Source organism: Canis lupus, chromosome 34 (genome assembly GCF_011100685.1).
Source record: "Canis lupus familiaris isolate Mischka breed German Shepherd chromosome 34, alternate assembly UU_Cfam_GSD_1.0, whole genome shotgun sequence".
NCBI classification, from domain to species: domain Eukaryota; kingdom Metazoa; phylum Chordata; class Mammalia; order Carnivora; family Canidae; genus Canis; species Canis lupus.
In genome coordinates, this window is record NC_049255.1 from 13,358,620 (window position 1) to 13,376,410 (window position 17,791).

The 17,791-nt window shown below is 39.3% G+C and overlaps 1 protein-coding gene across 21 annotated transcripts in view; it reads right to left on the minus strand.

Annotated features, from left to right (window-relative positions):
• Positions 1 to 1,146: 1,146 nt before the first annotated feature.
• The window catches only part of PEX5L (peroxisomal biogenesis factor 5 like), a 315,279-nt gene continuing 298,634 nt past the window's right edge, over positions 1,147 to 17,791 (minus strand). For all 21 annotated transcript variants that reach the window (XM_038583444.1, XM_038583441.1, XM_038583448.1 and 18 more), the window contains 7 exons: positions 15,581 to 15,697; positions 12,943 to 13,086; positions 10,129 to 10,199; positions 8,658 to 8,855; positions 7,837 to 8,002; positions 7,292 to 7,449; positions 1,147 to 2,090 (listed from right to left, as the gene is read on the minus strand). In XM_038583444.1, coding sequence (XP_038439372.1) covers positions 1,886 to 2,090; positions 7,292 to 7,449; positions 7,837 to 8,002; positions 8,658 to 8,855; positions 10,129 to 10,199; positions 12,943 to 13,086; positions 15,581 to 15,697 — 1,059 coding nt within the window. In that variant the 3' untranslated portion in view covers positions 1,147 to 1,885. The remainder of the gene's footprint in view (positions 2,091 to 7,291; positions 7,450 to 7,836; positions 8,003 to 8,657; positions 8,856 to 10,128; positions 10,200 to 12,942; positions 13,087 to 15,580; positions 15,698 to 17,791) is intronic.

The following is a 17,791-nucleotide window of genomic DNA, read 5'->3' on the forward strand; positions in this document are numbered from 1 at the left end:
ACTGGAAGGAAGTAAGCAAAGCCTGGGTTGTCACTACTGCCCAACAGTGAATGCCTTAATGCCTCTGCCTCCTGTGGTCCAGTTGGGGGCCCCACCTTTGCCCAAGTGAGCTGTGACAATGAAGCTGAAAGCCTGGCACACTATTGGGCCCTCAACTCTTTGTCCTTATAAACCTTATAAACTCTCTCTTTGTAACGTACATAAACCTCAAGGGCTGTGGTTTCGTGTTTCCTCGAGCCCCTTCCCACCCATGGGACTCCCAAGGTAACCGAGGAGAGGATTTCTACCACACATTTCCCCCTCAGGAGAAGCTAACTCCCCAGTCAATTAAACTGTCTTGACTCAAATGCTGTTTGCTTGGTAACTATAATCATGAGAGTTACCAGCTATGACTAACTGGAGAATGTGAAGAAAAAGTTGGGATCAGATTGCTCTGGGGAAGATTCTGGAGGAAGGAAAGAGAAAAGAGAAGAATGGGACGACTTACTAGGGCAAATTGCTAGAATTGGATATTGGTGATATTATATTTTGATTAGTATTTTGCAAACAATTTTTCTAATTCCTTAAAAAAGGATGTCATTCCAATTAATCCCCAAGAGGCACGACACATCCTGAAGAAGTGAGCAGAATGCAATCAATTAAACACCACTACCAACAGAAAATTCCTGATACTTGATAAATATTCAAAATGAGAGCCAAATGGGCATGCATCTTTCATATTAAACCTCTAACATTCAGTGAGTTTCAGCTAGAAAATATTGATCTTCTATCACTTAGAATGCAAAAGAGTGAGCAGAGCAGATTATTATGGAACTAAGAAAACAATTTTTAGGAAAAAATGTCTTTATCACTCTACGAAATACTATTTAAAATATTAATGGTTTAAAGGGAATATTGGTGTGCAGGGCAGTTAGAAAGCAAGTAAAATATAACACTTAAGCAAGTTAATGTTAAATCTATAGAAATCACGTTATCATCAAAATTCTTCCCTGCAGAGAATGCATGACGGGACGGTACGTTTTCTCTTGCTTAAGTTTATACAGTCCCAGAAAGCATGTGAGCAAGATCTGTGTTTGACATATTTACTACACTCTATGTCATACCTGCTTTGAGAAAAACTCCTTCAAAACTTTACACTATGAAAAACTATTTTCATGAATTTTTATTTGGTCCACGGATCTAACAAGGCTGAGTTCTCAAATCTTTCACCCTTAAGTTAAAAATTGGAGCAACAAAACAAAACTCCAGCAAGGCATAAATAAGATATTAAAGTGCATATATACAGTCCCAGAAAAGTTTTGATTGGGAACAGCAAAAATTTCTAGTGCAAAAAACTGCTTTTGCCAGCAAAGCTCCCTCTCTGGAATCGAAGGGCTACAGTAAAAGTTAAAATTGGAACAGGTTTAAGCAATGCCTCTTTAGTCAGGAGTTAATGTATGTGCATGCACCTTGGCCCAGACTATGTCATAAAAGGGGAATTGCAGGGATAGTTCAGAAACAGTCAAATTCCCTGATCAGAGGCAGTGCTTTCTCCAGGTGTCCCATGAGCAAGTTCCTTAGATGTGTATCAGCTGCAAGTGGGGACAAGACCCCCAGAGGACATGTTTTGAATATGCTTGCAGCTCACAGTTACTTTATCTTGGTTTGTCTTTGTGTCTCTCAGGTCTTCTTTCGAGCCCAACCTTGACTCTATATACAACATTTTGTGCTTTTGAATCTGAACGGAGCCTGGGCATTGTCCATAGGAATTCCCTTGTGTTCTATCACCATGGCCTTTTGGACATCTGGTTTATCCTTTTTGGAATTCGTAATAAAATAGTTTTGCCTTTCTCAGTACAATTACATAGACAAGGATTTATATTTTTAATTTTTTTTTCCTTTTCCTTCAAGGATCCAAGTTGAAGGCTCGTAGGAGGACATCCAGGTCACCGAGATTAGCCGCCTGGAAGAGTTCCGGTTGGTCCATCAGAGAAAGTGCGATTCTGAGGGCAGCCCAGATATTCCCAGAGATTGCAGGATGAGGGACTTGCTGTTGATTCCTGCTCTTCCTTTGCAAACTGAGGGCAGTGAGAAAATTGCTGACCGCTTCTCTAAGAGGGTAGAAAAACAGACATTTAAAATGCAACTTCCAGAGTTAGCAACTTAAAACAAATTTCAGAGTTAGCAACTTAAAACAAAAATGGATTAACTTCTCTTAGTCCCAAACCCTAAATCACCTCTCTGTGGTGTTTTAGAGAATCAGAACGTTGTTCATCAGATTATTCTCTCCTTATTCTTTTGTGAAAAATCATTGTTCAGTATAGTGAAACCAGAGAGAAAAAGGAAAGCAAATTTTATTTTAGGACTGTCATGTGGGACAGAAAGAGTAATAGTGAAGCCATTGCTAACTATTAATGCATTTGCTTTTCTCCACTTTTAGGGATAATTTAAAGACTTAATCCATTTGCAAATGTGATTTATATCACTAGGGTTGAAGAAGAAGCATCTGGCCCTACTCAGAAAGAAAGTGGTTTAACTTTTCCTATTAGTGATAGAAATATGGGAGGTAGTGGGGTGGGTGGGACTGAGTTGATTTGTTATCAGAGCATCTGGGCTTGAATCCTGATCATTTAGCCTGAGGCAAATTTCTTATCCTTCCAAGACTCAGTTTCCCCAGCTGTGTAATAGGGAGAATAGAAGTCATTTTAAAACCTTGTTGTGTGAGATGCAATTGGATCAATTTATGTGAAAACTCTTACTAAGTTAGATCAATAATTCTCCAAGTATAGTCTGGGGAACTCTGGAGGTCAGTGAAGTGAAAATTATTTCTCCAATAATCCTGAGATGTTATTTTTACCTTACTTTGATTTTATCATTAATGTACAATGAAATTTTCCAGTGATTGCACGATGTGTGAAATCCCAATATATTGAATGCAGAGGCAGATATGAAAATCTGTCTCTATTAAGCAAGATATTTAAAAAATCGGCAAAATTGTAAAACGATGCCACTCTTTTCACCAAGCACATTTTTGTTTGGGGGGAAATAAATATTTTTCATAGAATAGATAATGCTAACATGTAGTTAATTATTATGTTTAAATGAATCTTTTAAATTTTTCTCAATTTAACATCTAGTATGGTAAATATTGATGGCCATAACCCACATAAAAGCCCGTGGAGGTCCTCAATAATTGTTGAAAGCATAAAGGGGTCCTGAGAACACAAAGTCTGTGACTCGCTGAATCAGATGCTGTCCACAGGTCTTCCGGCTCTTCCTGGCCACACCTGCTCTCTTGCTTGTGTGTCATGTGTGCCCGCTGGCTCTGCCCTCTCAGGACCCCTGTCACTGGAAGTATGGGTTCTATATCTGACAAATTGGTCTTTCTTTGCTAAGAGTTATAATACTGCTTTAATTTGCATCTGCTTCGTTCTTCTTAAAAGCTTTTCCCACATTTGATCCCACTTAATCCTGCAAGGTAGTCATTATCAAGTATCTGGTAAGAAGCTTTAAAGTGAAGCTGAACTTCTGAGTCCAATGCCCATCGTCCAGGTATTTGTTCATCTGTATTGTTAGATCCGCCTGGAAATAAAGGGCAATTGGGAAATGGTTGCACTGTGCATGATGACCTGGTTAATGGAAGGGAGTAGGGTTCTAATTGTCCTCTCTTCTGGATGTTTAGTAATTGAGCAAGAGAAGAGGGTTTATAAGCAGATGCACATGTGGAGTTTACTTTGGAGGCCCTTTGTGGCTTCTTTGTCACAGGGTGGCAGCTCAAATGACAATGACTCCATTTCCTCTCATCATCCTAGGCCTGTGAGAACTCTGGGGGAGGAAGATCTTGGAATCTGCACGTGCACAGGCTGCTCCTAGCTCCCAAGCACGTGGCAATGGTCTCTGAGGGACACGGAGAGAAACAGAATAGTCTAACATGCTAGCATGAGGTTTTCCCATGAAGATAGTCTAAACTTGTTCTTCAACTTGGGAACACAGAGTCCTTTCTGGGTGCTCAGAAGATTGTACATGTATATGTGTGAATAGTTTTCAAATGTTTCACACATATGTGTATGAATAAGCTTTTCGTGTATGACTTGATTAATAAAGTGCATTCATGTAAAATCATTCCTCATTTTATGGTATCTTTCCCTCCTTATATTAATACTAAAAAATTACCATCACAGGAGATTTGATCTGTGTTTTCATTAAAAAGAGGTCCTCACTTTTTTTAAAATTTATTTTTTATTTTTTAAAGACTTCTTAATTTGAGAGAGCAAGGTGAGAGGTGTGCAGGGGCAGAGAGAGGGAAAGAGAGTCTTAAGCAGACTCCATACTGAGCATGGAGCCCTACACGAGGCTCCATCTTAGGACCCTGAGAGCATCACCTAGCCAAAACCAAGAGTCAGATGCTTAACTGACTGCACCACTCAGGTGCCCCATGAGGCCCTCATTTTTCAAAAGGTTAAGATTCTTTACCTAAATCCTACTCTGGAGCTCCTACTGACAGAGGAGTAGCATCTTATGCCACACCCAGGTTTCATACTAACAATTTACTCTCCTTATTTCAATTATACAGGACTGGGAAAGGGCTTGCCTTTGACTCTATATAGAAAATGTGCAATGACAAAAGGGTTATAGCTCTGTACACAGACAATCTATAGTTCTTAAGGGAGATGTCCCAAGACTGGTGGTTATGGGAGTATATGGACCAGCTCATGGCTTTTTTCCAAGTCACATCTCTGTTGAGGGTTATTATTTCCTAACTATCCACTTAAACCTTGAGTTAAACTTATTTTCAGAATTACATCTCATTCAAGAGTCTTTTTTCCTCAGGGGAAAAAAATACAAAATATTTAGTACTTAACAAGATTTTCCACATCTGGATGAAAATAAAAGAGCCACAAATCTTAGCCGAGTGATCCTGGAGTCCTGGGATCGAGTCCCATGTCTGGCTCCCTGCATGGAGCCTGCTTCTCCCTTTGCCTGTGTCTCTGCCTCTCATTCTTTCTCTCTCTCTCTCTCTGTCTTTCATGAATAAAGAAATAAAATCTTAAAAAAAAATCTTAGCCAAGATGTTTTGAAACTTTGAAGTAGTCATTTGTTCAAGGTTGCCAGATTTACCAAGTAAGAATACAGATACACAGTTGAATTTGAATATCAGATAAACAGTTAATTATTTTTAGTATGAGCATGTCCCATGCAATATTTGGGAAATACTTATTCTAAAAATGTATTTGCTCTTTATCTGAAATTAAAATTTAACCGGACATTTTATTTGGCAACTCTAAAATTGACTTGCTCCTGTTCAGGTGACTTTCTGTTTAAGGATTAAACATTCTCCCTCAGTAGATTTTCCCATTTCCACCTACAGAGACCTTCACGGCCTCTTGCAAACGGTTGCCCTAGTGAGTCTTACACCTGTGAATGTCAAGAAAGTATTTTATTGGCCTCTCAAGTATTGCTTTATACACTGTAATGAGAAGTCACAGGTAAGAAAAACTCATCTAGAAGCTTTCTAAAAGCCTCCTTTAATTGTGTTTAATATGTTTCCATGTATATACATATTTATTTCCATCTCTCCTGTTCCAAACATAGGAATTACAGTATCTCATAAAATATACATACACAATAGAGAAAATAAATGACTAATGAAGATAAATTCAGGTTAGGAAAATCAGACCAGACCAGGAATGAACTTAGTATACAAAGCAGACATTGTCAGGCCTTGGCCAGCTGATGTGTGAGGAGGCTGCACAGGCTCCCCTGTGGCCCTTTGGGTGGCTGGTGCAAAGTGAGTCTCTGCAGCGGCTCCCTTCACAATGTCCATAAAATAAAGCAAACCAGTTGCTCTGGAGTCACTCAGCTATTCCTGGTTTTAACCTGAGCAAGGTCCTCTTAGAGGACTGGAGTAATCTAGTGAACAATGCTCTTTCTAAGACTCTCTAAGTATAAATGAAGCAATCAGCTTCTGAAACCTCAATATTTGCCAATGGCACAATCCCCAAATGCAATTCAAAAACAGTAGTTCTTCGGATGTCAAAAGGATGCACCCCGGGTATGTAGCTCTCTGATGACTTATCTGAATAATAATAATAAGGATACTGAAGATGACAGCAATGATCATAATCATAATAACAAATACCAACTATGGCTCCATGCTTAGGCAATTTACATTTAATCTGCACAAGGATCCTGTAGGTTAAATATTATTTTACTACTTTTTTTTAAAGCATGTTGAAGAAATTGAGGCTCAAAGTTATGAGCCCAGTGTCACAAAACCAGTAAATGGCAGAGCTGTGATTTGAAGCTTTTCTGATTCTAAAAACCTGGCTCTTTTTGAGAATGAGAAAGGGTTTATGTTTTTTTATGGGATTTAAAACCAACAGTTTTCTTTCTTCCAATTGTGAAAGTAATACCTATTTATTTAGAAAGCATGAAAAGTAGAAAAAGAAAGAAAAATGACCTATACTTACTTTTTTTAAAAAAGATTTTATTTATTTATGTGAGATAGAGAGTGCACACAGTGGGGGAGAAGTAGACTCCTCCCTGAACAGGGAGATTGATGTGGGGGCTTGATCCCAGGACCCTGAGATCACTACCTGAGCTGAAGACAAATGCTGAATGAATTGAGCCACCCAGGTGCTCCTTACTTATATGTTCATTACCCAAAAGAAATAAAGGTCATTTAGGGATTCAGTTGGTGAGGAAAAAGGATATAGGTTATAGACTGGATGATGAGGGATAAGAGAACAAGAAAGACATTTTAAGCCATAAACCCACCATTTAAAATTTTTTTAAAGAAAAAAATTTTTTCTTTAAAATATTTTAACTAACCTTATTGGCAAAGTAGTTTGAAACAACCTGGATTTTTGGTTGTGCTTTGCCCAAAACTGGCCCTAGACCTTCTTAAGTCATTTTGCTGAGTCTTCCTGCCCCCACCCCTCAAGGTTCCCTTTTTCTTTACCTGGGAAATGAACTGTTCAAGTTTCTCAAAGAGTTGCCCTTGGAGGCATTAATACTTGCACCAACCCAGGCTGCCTGAATGGAAGTCTCTGGGGGAGGGGCCTGGGAATCTGCATTTCACAAGATGCCTTTGTGTTTGCTGCTTCTGCAAAGACTGAGAAACACTGAAGCAAATTGTTCCTGCTTCAACAGGCCTCCGGATGCAAAGGTTCAAATGTACCCTTAATAAGAGGAGGAGGGCTACTCCTATAAAAGGAGGTATTTTCACTGGGGAAACAATCTTTCAGGTTGTTTATCCCACCTGAGCCCTGAGAGTGTGGCTCCTGGTCCTCAGCCTACCACCCTACTATACCTGTAGGCACCCAGATTGATGCAACTGATTCCCAGGTTGTATCTGGATCGGATGAAGCCTGGCTGGATCTCCAGGGCTCGTGTGTAGGCCTCCACAGCTTCCTCACTGCGGTCTCCGTTCGCCAACGTTGCCCCGAGACGGTTCCATAAGGAATAGTCCTGATGACAAAATCAGAGCTAAAAACTGGCACGAGCCACAGTGGCAGGGTACTCCCATCTTTCTTGCAAGAAGAAGGATGCTGGCTAAAATTTATCCAGGGCTCACGGATAGGGACCGTGATGGTGGTGAATTACTCAAAAAATGGTATGAATGACTTTGTGAAATGACATTAGTTCAACAAAGAGCAGCTACGTTGGATGCTGTCAGGCAATTCATGTTTCTATTTGAAGTACCTGAGTATTAACAGCCACAGTAGCATATTGTTAATCCCGATCACTTTAAACCATTGGATGCAGGGAAATAAGACGCAGCAGAAATGTGCAGAGTGTAGCCTGTGAGAACTTATTTTTAACAAAGAACCTTAGGGTTTCTTGTTGTGTACTTACCTCTGGCCGAACCGTTAAGGCAGCGTTAAATGCGTCTATTGCTCTATTAAACTCTCCACTCAGGTGGAACAGAACCCCCAGACCTGTCTGTAGGTCTGGATCAATCATATCTCCATTTTGGTGGGCAGCTTCCAGATATAATTCCTTAACTCCTTCCAAAACAGAGCTACAAGGGAAAAAAATTGAGATGTGTATTCCAAATAGTCTGAACATATATTATTTGTTATTATGTCCTCTGTTCCAAGAGAACATTACAGGCTGGAAAAATCTTGCTTAAGAGATCTTCGCTTAATGAGAAGGACTATTCATACTGCATATTAAAAAAAATACCTGCTGATTTTCATGAATTATTTCATTGTACACAGAAACAGACTGTGCTAAGGAAGGTCTTCACAAGGAGAGTTCTATTGACCCTGTGAGTGCCAATGTGGAGAACCTCAGGGCTCCGTGAGGATGAATTTAACGTCATGATTTATTGCTGATAGAAACAAAATCCCTAGAAGAAAGGACTTCCGTTTTTCCTCATACCCAATTCTCAGGCTTTCTAGAGGTTGGCAAATTTTATAATTTATTTTAGGTTAATTATGTGTCCATGGCATTTTGCTTTAAATTATGGTACTTGGATATCTGTGAGTGCCCACAATCTTGATCACATGTCTGTTCGTTGGTTCTGGTCCCAGCATCAATCTTTTCCATCAGATTGCTCTTCTAGCAGTCCTACAACCACACTGGAATTGGTACTGGTGAGGCTTGTTCATTACCCTTATGGTGACTGTGTAAATAGGTGTTTACTGCCGACTGTAATTTAATTAGAAAGATACCTATCAACTGGAGACTTGGACATCCTCCGGGTAAGGCCAGGAGATCCCTTCTTGCTCTTCACAAGATATTTGTACTTTGGGTTTTGCTTAATCCAATTCTTTAGAGCTTCACAGGCATCCTGCTGATGGCCTGTGTTAGTGTAACTCACAGCCAAAGCCATCAAAGCTTTCAGGTTGTTGGGCTGTAATTCTAAGCACCTGCAAGAAGGCATAAATAAATAGGTAAATAAATAAATAGCCAATTTCAGATTATTCCTGAGCCAGGGTCTAACAGTTTTTTAGGAAATTAAAGGTCTTTATTAACTAAATGGTGCAAAAGCATGGCTAAGTTATGTTAAATCTTTGGGCGATACCATATTTATCTATGTGAAAATTGGGACCTAAGTATGTTGGTAAGAAAGTTAAAACGTATCTCGATGAGCGCTAGTTCTGATAATTTAATATATGGCTTTAAAACTATAAAAAAGGTGGCTAATCCTTGCACAAAATTTACTAGAAGTTTATTTCATGAGGAGAGGATAGCATTGTTTTAGCGAAGCTCTGCTATTGATGTATTAAACATATCAGATCCACAAAGCAAACTGACTTGAGGTAAATTTGGATATTCAGAGATGAAAGGCTGTACAATGTTTTATAAAGAAGAGATAAATTCCTGTGTTTCTAGACTACCGATGTGGGTTTATAGAAGGCACAGGTTACAGCTCCTCCTCCTCATGCTATTCCACTGGCCTCTGGCATGAGAATCATCTGGGGATCCGGTAAAATGCAGATTATGTAGTACAGTTGGCCTGTGGTGGGCCTGAGGCTGGGCAGGTCTGACAAGCTCCCAGATGATAATGAAACTGGTAGTCCCTGGAGTAGATTTGGTGTAGCAAACCCTACACTGTACCTACATAGGTGCTGTAGGGAGAGATTATATAGGGATTACATGTTGTAAAGGGAAAGGAGAAGTCGAATCAGTAGAGGTGATTTTTCCAGGGTTTACACGGGGGTTCTAATCAAGTAAAGTGTGATGCTACATCCACCCAAAGTAGTCTAGACTTTTAGTCAGGGGCTTAGTAGTTACACTTGCAGGTCACTGAAGCTATTTTAGGAGATTCTCTATAGACACATGGACCTAAAATTACAGAGATTATTTTGAGTATGTTTTTCCTGAAAACAACTTTCAAGTGTGCAGAAGGCTAGAAAGTTAAGAGGGACTATATATGTAATAAGTCTATTTTATGATCGCTTTTGACATAAACACTTTTGTGCCAATGAAGGTCAACTGATTTGTGGTTGACAAAACACTGCGATTTAGGAATATTATTTGTTCATAAATTCTTGTTTCCTACAGCTTAGTGTAATATGTAGCATCTTAGCACTTCTCCTGGCCAAATTCTTTGTACTTAAGGGTCAAAAGACAAGATAAACAGGAAGGCCATTAACAAGTGTCTACCCCACCCATGATTTTACATTTAGCTTCATCTACCTCTGGAGGGCGACAATAGCAGCTTGTTCATTTTCATTCTCTGCCTGGGTTATCCCGAGGAACTGCCATGCCTACAAAAAACAACTGAGGTCAACATTGCAAGAGGAAGCAGATTCACTCATGTGCTTTAGACCCCTCTATGCAGAATAACCTGTCTCAGATGTGAGAGTCTTGAAAAAGGGAAAAATATCACAAGCATTTCTTTAATCAAAGGCTCTTCAGACATCTGGGTCAAGATCCTTTGCCATTATTGACAGATTCTCAGCATTTAGTCTCCTGTGACCCATGGAAACATTTGAGTATCTGAGATTTCATGATATTGGGTGTCATAAAACCAAGAGATAAATATATAAAATTAGGCATTTATGGGGAAAAGGGATGTAAAATAACCCAAAAATGTAGCTCAAGAGTCTAGACTTTATAAAGTAAGGAATCTCAAGATGTACAAAATAAAATAAGTTTTTATAAATGCAAGTCTAACTATTATTATAGGAGCTAACAGATAATTTAGGAAATAGGGAAGATAAAACAAAATCCTCCACTCTAATGTGTTCACTGCTCTAATATCACTGATGAAAAGTATAAAGCACATAGAAAATGCAATATAATGCATACATAATTTTATAGCCTACACTTATCCTTATGGATTTGAAAGAATTTGGGGAGTACATAACTCTCCTGCCTACAGACATTTTAAAGCAAAACTATATGAAGATACATAGAGTCATCCAGAAGATGTAAAAATTATATTGACTTTTCCCATCCTTAGTTATTGTTACTGATGCCACATAAACCCATAAAAAATACTGATTATCCCCCCCAAGTCTGTGATTCTTCTTAATCTTTTAAATGTACACACAGCAGCCCCTATTTTGGTTTCACTTCCATACATCTTAGAATGCTTCTTCTCCTTCTTCTTCTTCTTCTTCTTCTTCTTCTTCTTCTTCTTCTTCTTCTTCTTCTTCTTCTTCTTCTTCTTCTTCTTCTTCTTCTTCTTCTTCTTCTTCTTCTTCTTTTAATTCATGAGAGACACAGAGAGAGTGGCAGAGACATAGGCAGAGGGAAAAGCAGGCTCCCAATGGGGAGCCTGATACAGAACTTGGTCCCGGAACCCTGAAATCATGACCCGAGTCCAAGGCAGACGCTCAACCACTGAGCCACCCAGGTGCCCCATCTTAGAATGCTTCTTAAGCTTGATGAAACAGTCACTGTCTGAGAGTTTCTCACTAGCCTTTGAGCATGATGTCATTTTCACTGTTCATAGATTGTTTGTTATCTGAATTTTGGGGTCTCCAAGATTCAGAAACCCTGGATCCTTGATTGGGAACCATTAGTTACTCAGTGCTCTAATCTTCTCATTTATGAATCTGACATAACAAATGACTTTCTCTTCCACAGTAATTTGTATATCTTCTTAAAAATTCCAATATTTTGGTTCACAGTTCCAATTCTCAGTTCAATCTCATTTCACTGTCAATCTTTTGACTAACAAGATATCAGAACTTTAGCCTAGTGATCAGTTTACACATCCTTCCTATACAAACTTTAAGTACACCCAACAATAATAATGAAGGGATTATTGATGCACCAAGGCACTGAACTAAGCACATTATTTGTATGAACTAATTTAATCCTCATAACACCCAATGAGCTAGTCATTATAATTGTGATTTCCATTTTACATATGAAGAAATGGAACTGAGATGGTTTAAATGACCTGTCCCAGGTCACAGGGCTCATGGCTCATGAGTGGTAGAGCAGAGATTTGAACCCACATGGTTAGGACAGCACAGCCTGGAATCTTAACCATTATTCTATATTGCTATCTTGGCACCATATATAGCCTTCCCTAAAATTTCTGCAAATTCCTGATGAGGAATATTCTTTATAACATAATTCCTGAAAATTACCTCCAAACTAAAAAAAGACGTCACACATGCCACTATCTTATTACAGTCCTTCGCAGGTTTGAAAATATAGTGGACTGAGGTCAGATGGCGGAAGCCTCTTTGGGTGGTCTCCTGGCCTCTGTCTCCATCACCTTCCACACCTCAGAGAACATGAAGATCTGATTGTATCCCTCTGCTGAGTAGAGTCCCTAGTGGTTCCCTTGGCTTTCCTGAGGTTTAGGCTCTTACCTGCCTCTTCCTCTCCTGTCATCATCTCCTCCCCTCTCTTCCCTGGAATGATGTTTCATGCTCCACTGCCCACACACAAACCACTTCCTCTTAATACCCCTCTGCTATCTTTAATTAAGCCCCCTCCTCCTTCAAAACTCAGCTTCAGATTTAATTGTAGAGGGAGGCCCGTTCAGAAGCCTTGCTCTCTGCTCCCCTAGCATCCTGTGCATACTCTGACATTGCATTTATTACATGGCATTGATTTATTTGCTTGTCTCTTCAGATAGACCACAAATGTATCTTTCCAAGTTTCCTTTTTCCAGCTCTTCCATATACAAAGCCAGTGCCTGGCACAATTTTTGGGACACAGTATGTACTCAGTTAATGCTGAGTGAGTTAACCAAGGGTGAGAGATGTTGTGGCTCATGACAAAACTGTGCCGTGCCCCCTGAAAACTACTGCTGAGCCTCCCAGTTGGCAATTTTGGTTGACCCCACTCTCTTATTTTTGGACACTATAAATACTGCCATTTGGTTAGAGGACAGATACCTATTTGTAACTTATAAACACACAGCAGAGTAAGCCAGGTTAACTCCTTTGGGAGCCTTTATTTGGTAGAGCTCTGTGGTGTCCTCTGTCCCTCATTCACATGCCACCACTTGGTGAGCTTAGCAGGATGAAGGGAAAATAATACCTCTGCATCTCCTGGGTCCTGAAGAATCGCTGCTTCCATGAACAGGATGGTGACCGGCAGGTCCCCTTCCTTCAGTCTTTTCAAGCCTTCTTCAAATGCTCCAGGCCAGTCCTTGAAGGGATTTTCAGTGTGAAAGTAATATCCCTACAACACGGAAAAGGGCAATATGAGATCCATTGGTTAATCTCTTCATTCTTATATTCAGAGCTCTTTTTGAATTTTAATTTAAATTATTTATAATTTAACTTAAATGACTGGTTTTTAGTCCTTCCTTTGAATGTAGTACATTTTCATTATATAAATTTTAGAGGATAGTATTTTGTTATTGAATAATATAAAAAAGAAGCAAATAGTCACCCATAATGCCACAATTTAAATATCACTGCTAATATTTTTGAGTTGTTTTCTATTACTGTTTTGCTTTTTTTGTTTTAGTCATTTCCCCCAAGATTTAAAAAATACCAAGTTTTGGATGTATTTTTGCTAAGTGCAACCATCCAATTGCCTTGAAATGTTAAATGCCACATACTATAATCTGTATGTATATATACTGCGACCCTTTGGAGAGCTACAAACCATTCTATTATCTAAGATATTTTTTTATCTTCTTGCTCCTTGGACCAGTTTTTGCCCCCAGGGGCCTATATTTGCCCCATTGAGAATGCATGTCTTAAAGTTATAGATCTTTTATTTAAAAAACTGAAATTATACAGAATGTACAAATAATATTTTTCTATGAATATATAAATTAAACAAATAAGCTCATAGCATATATGCAGCTTTGTAGCTTAAGCCCCACTTAGTTTTAGTTTTTAAAACTATTTACATTGTGCCAAAACATATTTTTCTTTTTTTAATTTTTATTTATTTATGATAGTCACAGAGAAAGAGAGAGAGGCAGAGACACAGGCAGAGGGAGAAGCAGACTCCATGCACCGGGAGCCTGACGTGGGATTCGATCCCGGGTCTCCAGGATCGCGCCCTGGGCCAAAGGCAGGCGCTAAACCACTGCGCCACCCAGGGATCCCGTGCCAAAACATATTTAATCAAGCTCCTACTTTTGGGCATTCAAGTTACTTTTATTTTTTTTGTTATCATAAATAAAGTTACAGTGAAACCCTCATTGCAAATTTTTGTCTGCATATGATTACCTTGGGATAGGCTTCCAGACAGCTTTATTAGACTGAAGACTATGAACTATTTTGAGGCCCTTGATATGTATAACTGAATTGCTTTTGAGAAGTTTGTCCCAAGTTAAACCCTCATTGGAAATATCTGAGAGAAATTATTTGTTGCAGCCTTACTAGCATAGATGATCACAATACCCTTCTGATTTCATAGATACAAATAAGCTAGTCTGTTAATAGTGCTACTAAGGTTTTAAAATAGATTAAATGGAGACTTCCGTTCTCTATTGTTGCTGAGAAAGACAAACCCCCTTATCAAAGCCACAGGGTATAACTAGTTTATGTAGTGGTGTTACATATATGGGGTCCCAGGGGTGAGGAGCTCAGGGGTCCACCCATGCCTCGGGGGCATGATTTATAGCCTAGAGTCTGACAATCTGTAGCAATGTTTTCTTTTTCTTGCTCATTTTTTATTTCTTTGTGGAAAAGAGTTATTTTTAATAAGATAGTTGCTCCGATTTTATGAGATTACCTAACCTACTGAGGGGCAGAGAATACTAGGAGAAGACAGTTTAATGACTGTAGATTAAAAATTCCCTAAGATTGGAAACTATTCATCATCGTATCTATTGCTAGGTGGGTAAATATTTTGGATTGAACAAATGGAAGCTATCCAGAGCTATTAATTGAGATTTCCTCTACCACAAAAAAAATCCATAAGACACACTTATTTGTGTATATATGGTTTTTCCTTGAGTAAGGAAATTCCATATCTTTTTCTTTCAAGTCATTTAAATTTATTTTTTTAAATGCTCCTCACCTCTTCACCAAGTGTATGTATGTATGTATGTATGTATGTATTTATATTAATTTTTTCCCGCCAAATGTTTTTAAAAGCTTAAACCCAAAGGCAACTGGGACTTTGTGGGTAATTTGGCTGGTTCTTCACTGAACTCACACATTTGCTGGGGCTCCTTTCAGGGGAGTATCTTTGAGGAATCCCCTTGGGACTTGACCTGCTGTGTGAAGGGTGTGAAGGGTGTGAAGGGTATCTTTTCCACTGAGTTTCTTTGTTAGCTGTGTAAGGACCACCTGTGAAATAGAGATCTAAGCCCCTACTTCACTCCACTATCGACCGATACCATTTCTGTTAGCTCATTCACACGGCTCATGTGAATGGCTGACAAAAAGTATTATGAGATTAGCCAGTTCTTGTTCCAACACACTCTCAATGTCAGTATTTGCCAGCAGTCAAGATGCAAGTTCTTGTTGGCTGCCAAACTGTATTAGAATTAATAAAACTAAGAGTATTTCATTCCAGCTTTGCTGTCTTTGCACATTGGCTAATTGTATTGTTTTCATCCACCAGAATATCTTCTAGGTCAGACTGGGATCGGTTTGTCTGTTTGATTCTTGATTTTTTTGCAAAATAGTTAATGACTACTTTATAAAAATACCATGCAAAGAGGTTGAGAAAACTGGTCAGCATGTATAAGAACAGAATCAGTCACCTTCTCACTAGCCGAGATTGTAACTTGGTTCTGAGCTTCTTGATTCTCTGATATCCAGTTCCTCCGGGCCATTTCTTCCCATTCTGCTTGCATCTTATCCCAAAACTCTGTATCTGACTAGTAGACAGGAGAAATAAAGAGAGATGAATTTAAGAACATGCTATGTCACCTGCTTTATTTCTAGAAAGACAATTTTCCTCAGAGGTCAAAATGAATTCTGAGGAGGAATAAAATGTTCAAACTGGCCACCTCCAATGATACTCATGGTTGAAGAGCTCCTGGAGGGTACTTAGTGGTCAGAGTGTTGAATTGGATTATTTGGGACTTTCTCCAGCGGGAAAATAGTTACCATCTGAAGGACGAGGATCATGTATACCAAATTCAGCTAAAAATCCATTACTTGAACATTTCAAGTGTGGGTACTGGGCACACATTTTAGGAGGGATGGTCTTAGAGTTGCTCTCAGGATATGAGGAATTAGAGCAATGGCTTTGGGACTGGATGGCCAAGTGACTTGGGTAAGCAGCCGACTATGGACAAAGGAGAATAACATTAGTTGACCCTACTCTGTGCCAGGCACTGTGCTGGGGGAAAATTGATCATGGTCACAAAGCTGGGATTGCATAGGATCAGAACCCCAGTGTGGCTTCCAAGCCCATGCTTATCACCTATGGCAAAAAGGGCCTCCTGGGGCTAAAGAATGAAGGACCTTGGCTTTTGATGTGAACTTGAGTCCTCTTAGTCAAAGTCTTGTCTATGGCAGGCTGATTTTTTTTGGAAAAATATTACTTTGTGTTTTTCTCCTTATAATTTTCCTTTATGTTTTCCAAAAGCAAAACCAGGTCATTTGCTCTGCTTTACTTCAGGGGAGGACAGAGGCAGCAATTTTCTGCCAGAACTGTCCCTGGTTGGCTTCTATTTTGTTGAGCCCGAAGAGAGGACTTTGGGTGTCCTGGTGTGAGGAAAAATGGGAAATATTTTAAAGAACTAAGAGATGAAGGGGAACTTCCCCGGGGTGGGAAAGAGAAGAAGGGTCGTGGATTCTGAGATGAGTGGGAGACTGGGGCTGAGCTTTTAAGTTTTTCCTTGTGAATTGGCCTGACTTCCAAGAGGGTGACAGAGGGTATGACTGGGGGCTGACTTCAACTCTGATTTCAACATGGCAGGGACATTGGCAGAACCTGGATTTCAAGGACCCATTTGGGGCTTGTTGGCTGTTAGCCATCAGCATGACAGACAAGAAAATGGAGACTCTGTCCTTGATTTCTGGCACCACATAATTGGTGTCCAAGACTAAGTGTAAGAGAGGTGCTTGCAAACCACTTAATTTTCTTTAAAGAAAACAAGGGATATTGTTGCTTAAACACCTGAATCTGGGACTGAGATGCATACTCTTACCTGCAAATCTCAATTTCTATGATTCTAAGTCCTGTGACTTGCTGACATACCATCAAGGCTTCCCTTGACCTTTCAGTCCTTCTAGCCTTACCTTCTACTTTACCCTCTACGTGACCCTCGTGTCATTACTCTATGGTGGGAACTCTTCAAAGTTACTCTGAATGATAATTATAAGCTTATTTCTTCTGGATATAAATGTTCAAAGAATAAGGGCCAGCCCAGTGTGATTAATCCCAGTCTGGCCCTGTAATTCTCCTTTATTATGTCCACAATACTCCTTCCTCCCACAGGGATGGGTCCTGTCCCTTCAGCAGAGGCCTCCCCTTGACGAAGGGTCAGAGCAGCAGGCACCTTGACTGTGTCTAAGATGCTAGAAGCACATGGAATGGCTACCACTTATCCAGGTTAAGGTTAGGAGTAAAACTCCAAATTTCTTCTTTAGCAATTTTTAGTAGAATACCGCATTATGCAAACAGAATGATCTCAGGTATACTAAAGCAATGGCTTAATGAAAATCTAGAAGGAAATATGCTGCCGTGTTAAGAGTAATCTGTCTTTGAATGGATGATGGGCGATTTTTTTTTCTGCTTCTTTATACTTCTCTGCACTTTCCGAATTTTCTATGACTATGCATTGCTGTTCTAATTTTTTTTAAAGTTCAAAATGACAATAAAAAAGAACAAATAGCTATCCTTTTTTAAATACCAGAAACCTGAATATTTAGATACTAAGGAATTTGGAAAAAAATTTGGAAAATATTTTTGGAGACTCATCTTCTTGAATAGCTTTTCAAAGGCATAGGTGCAACTTGTC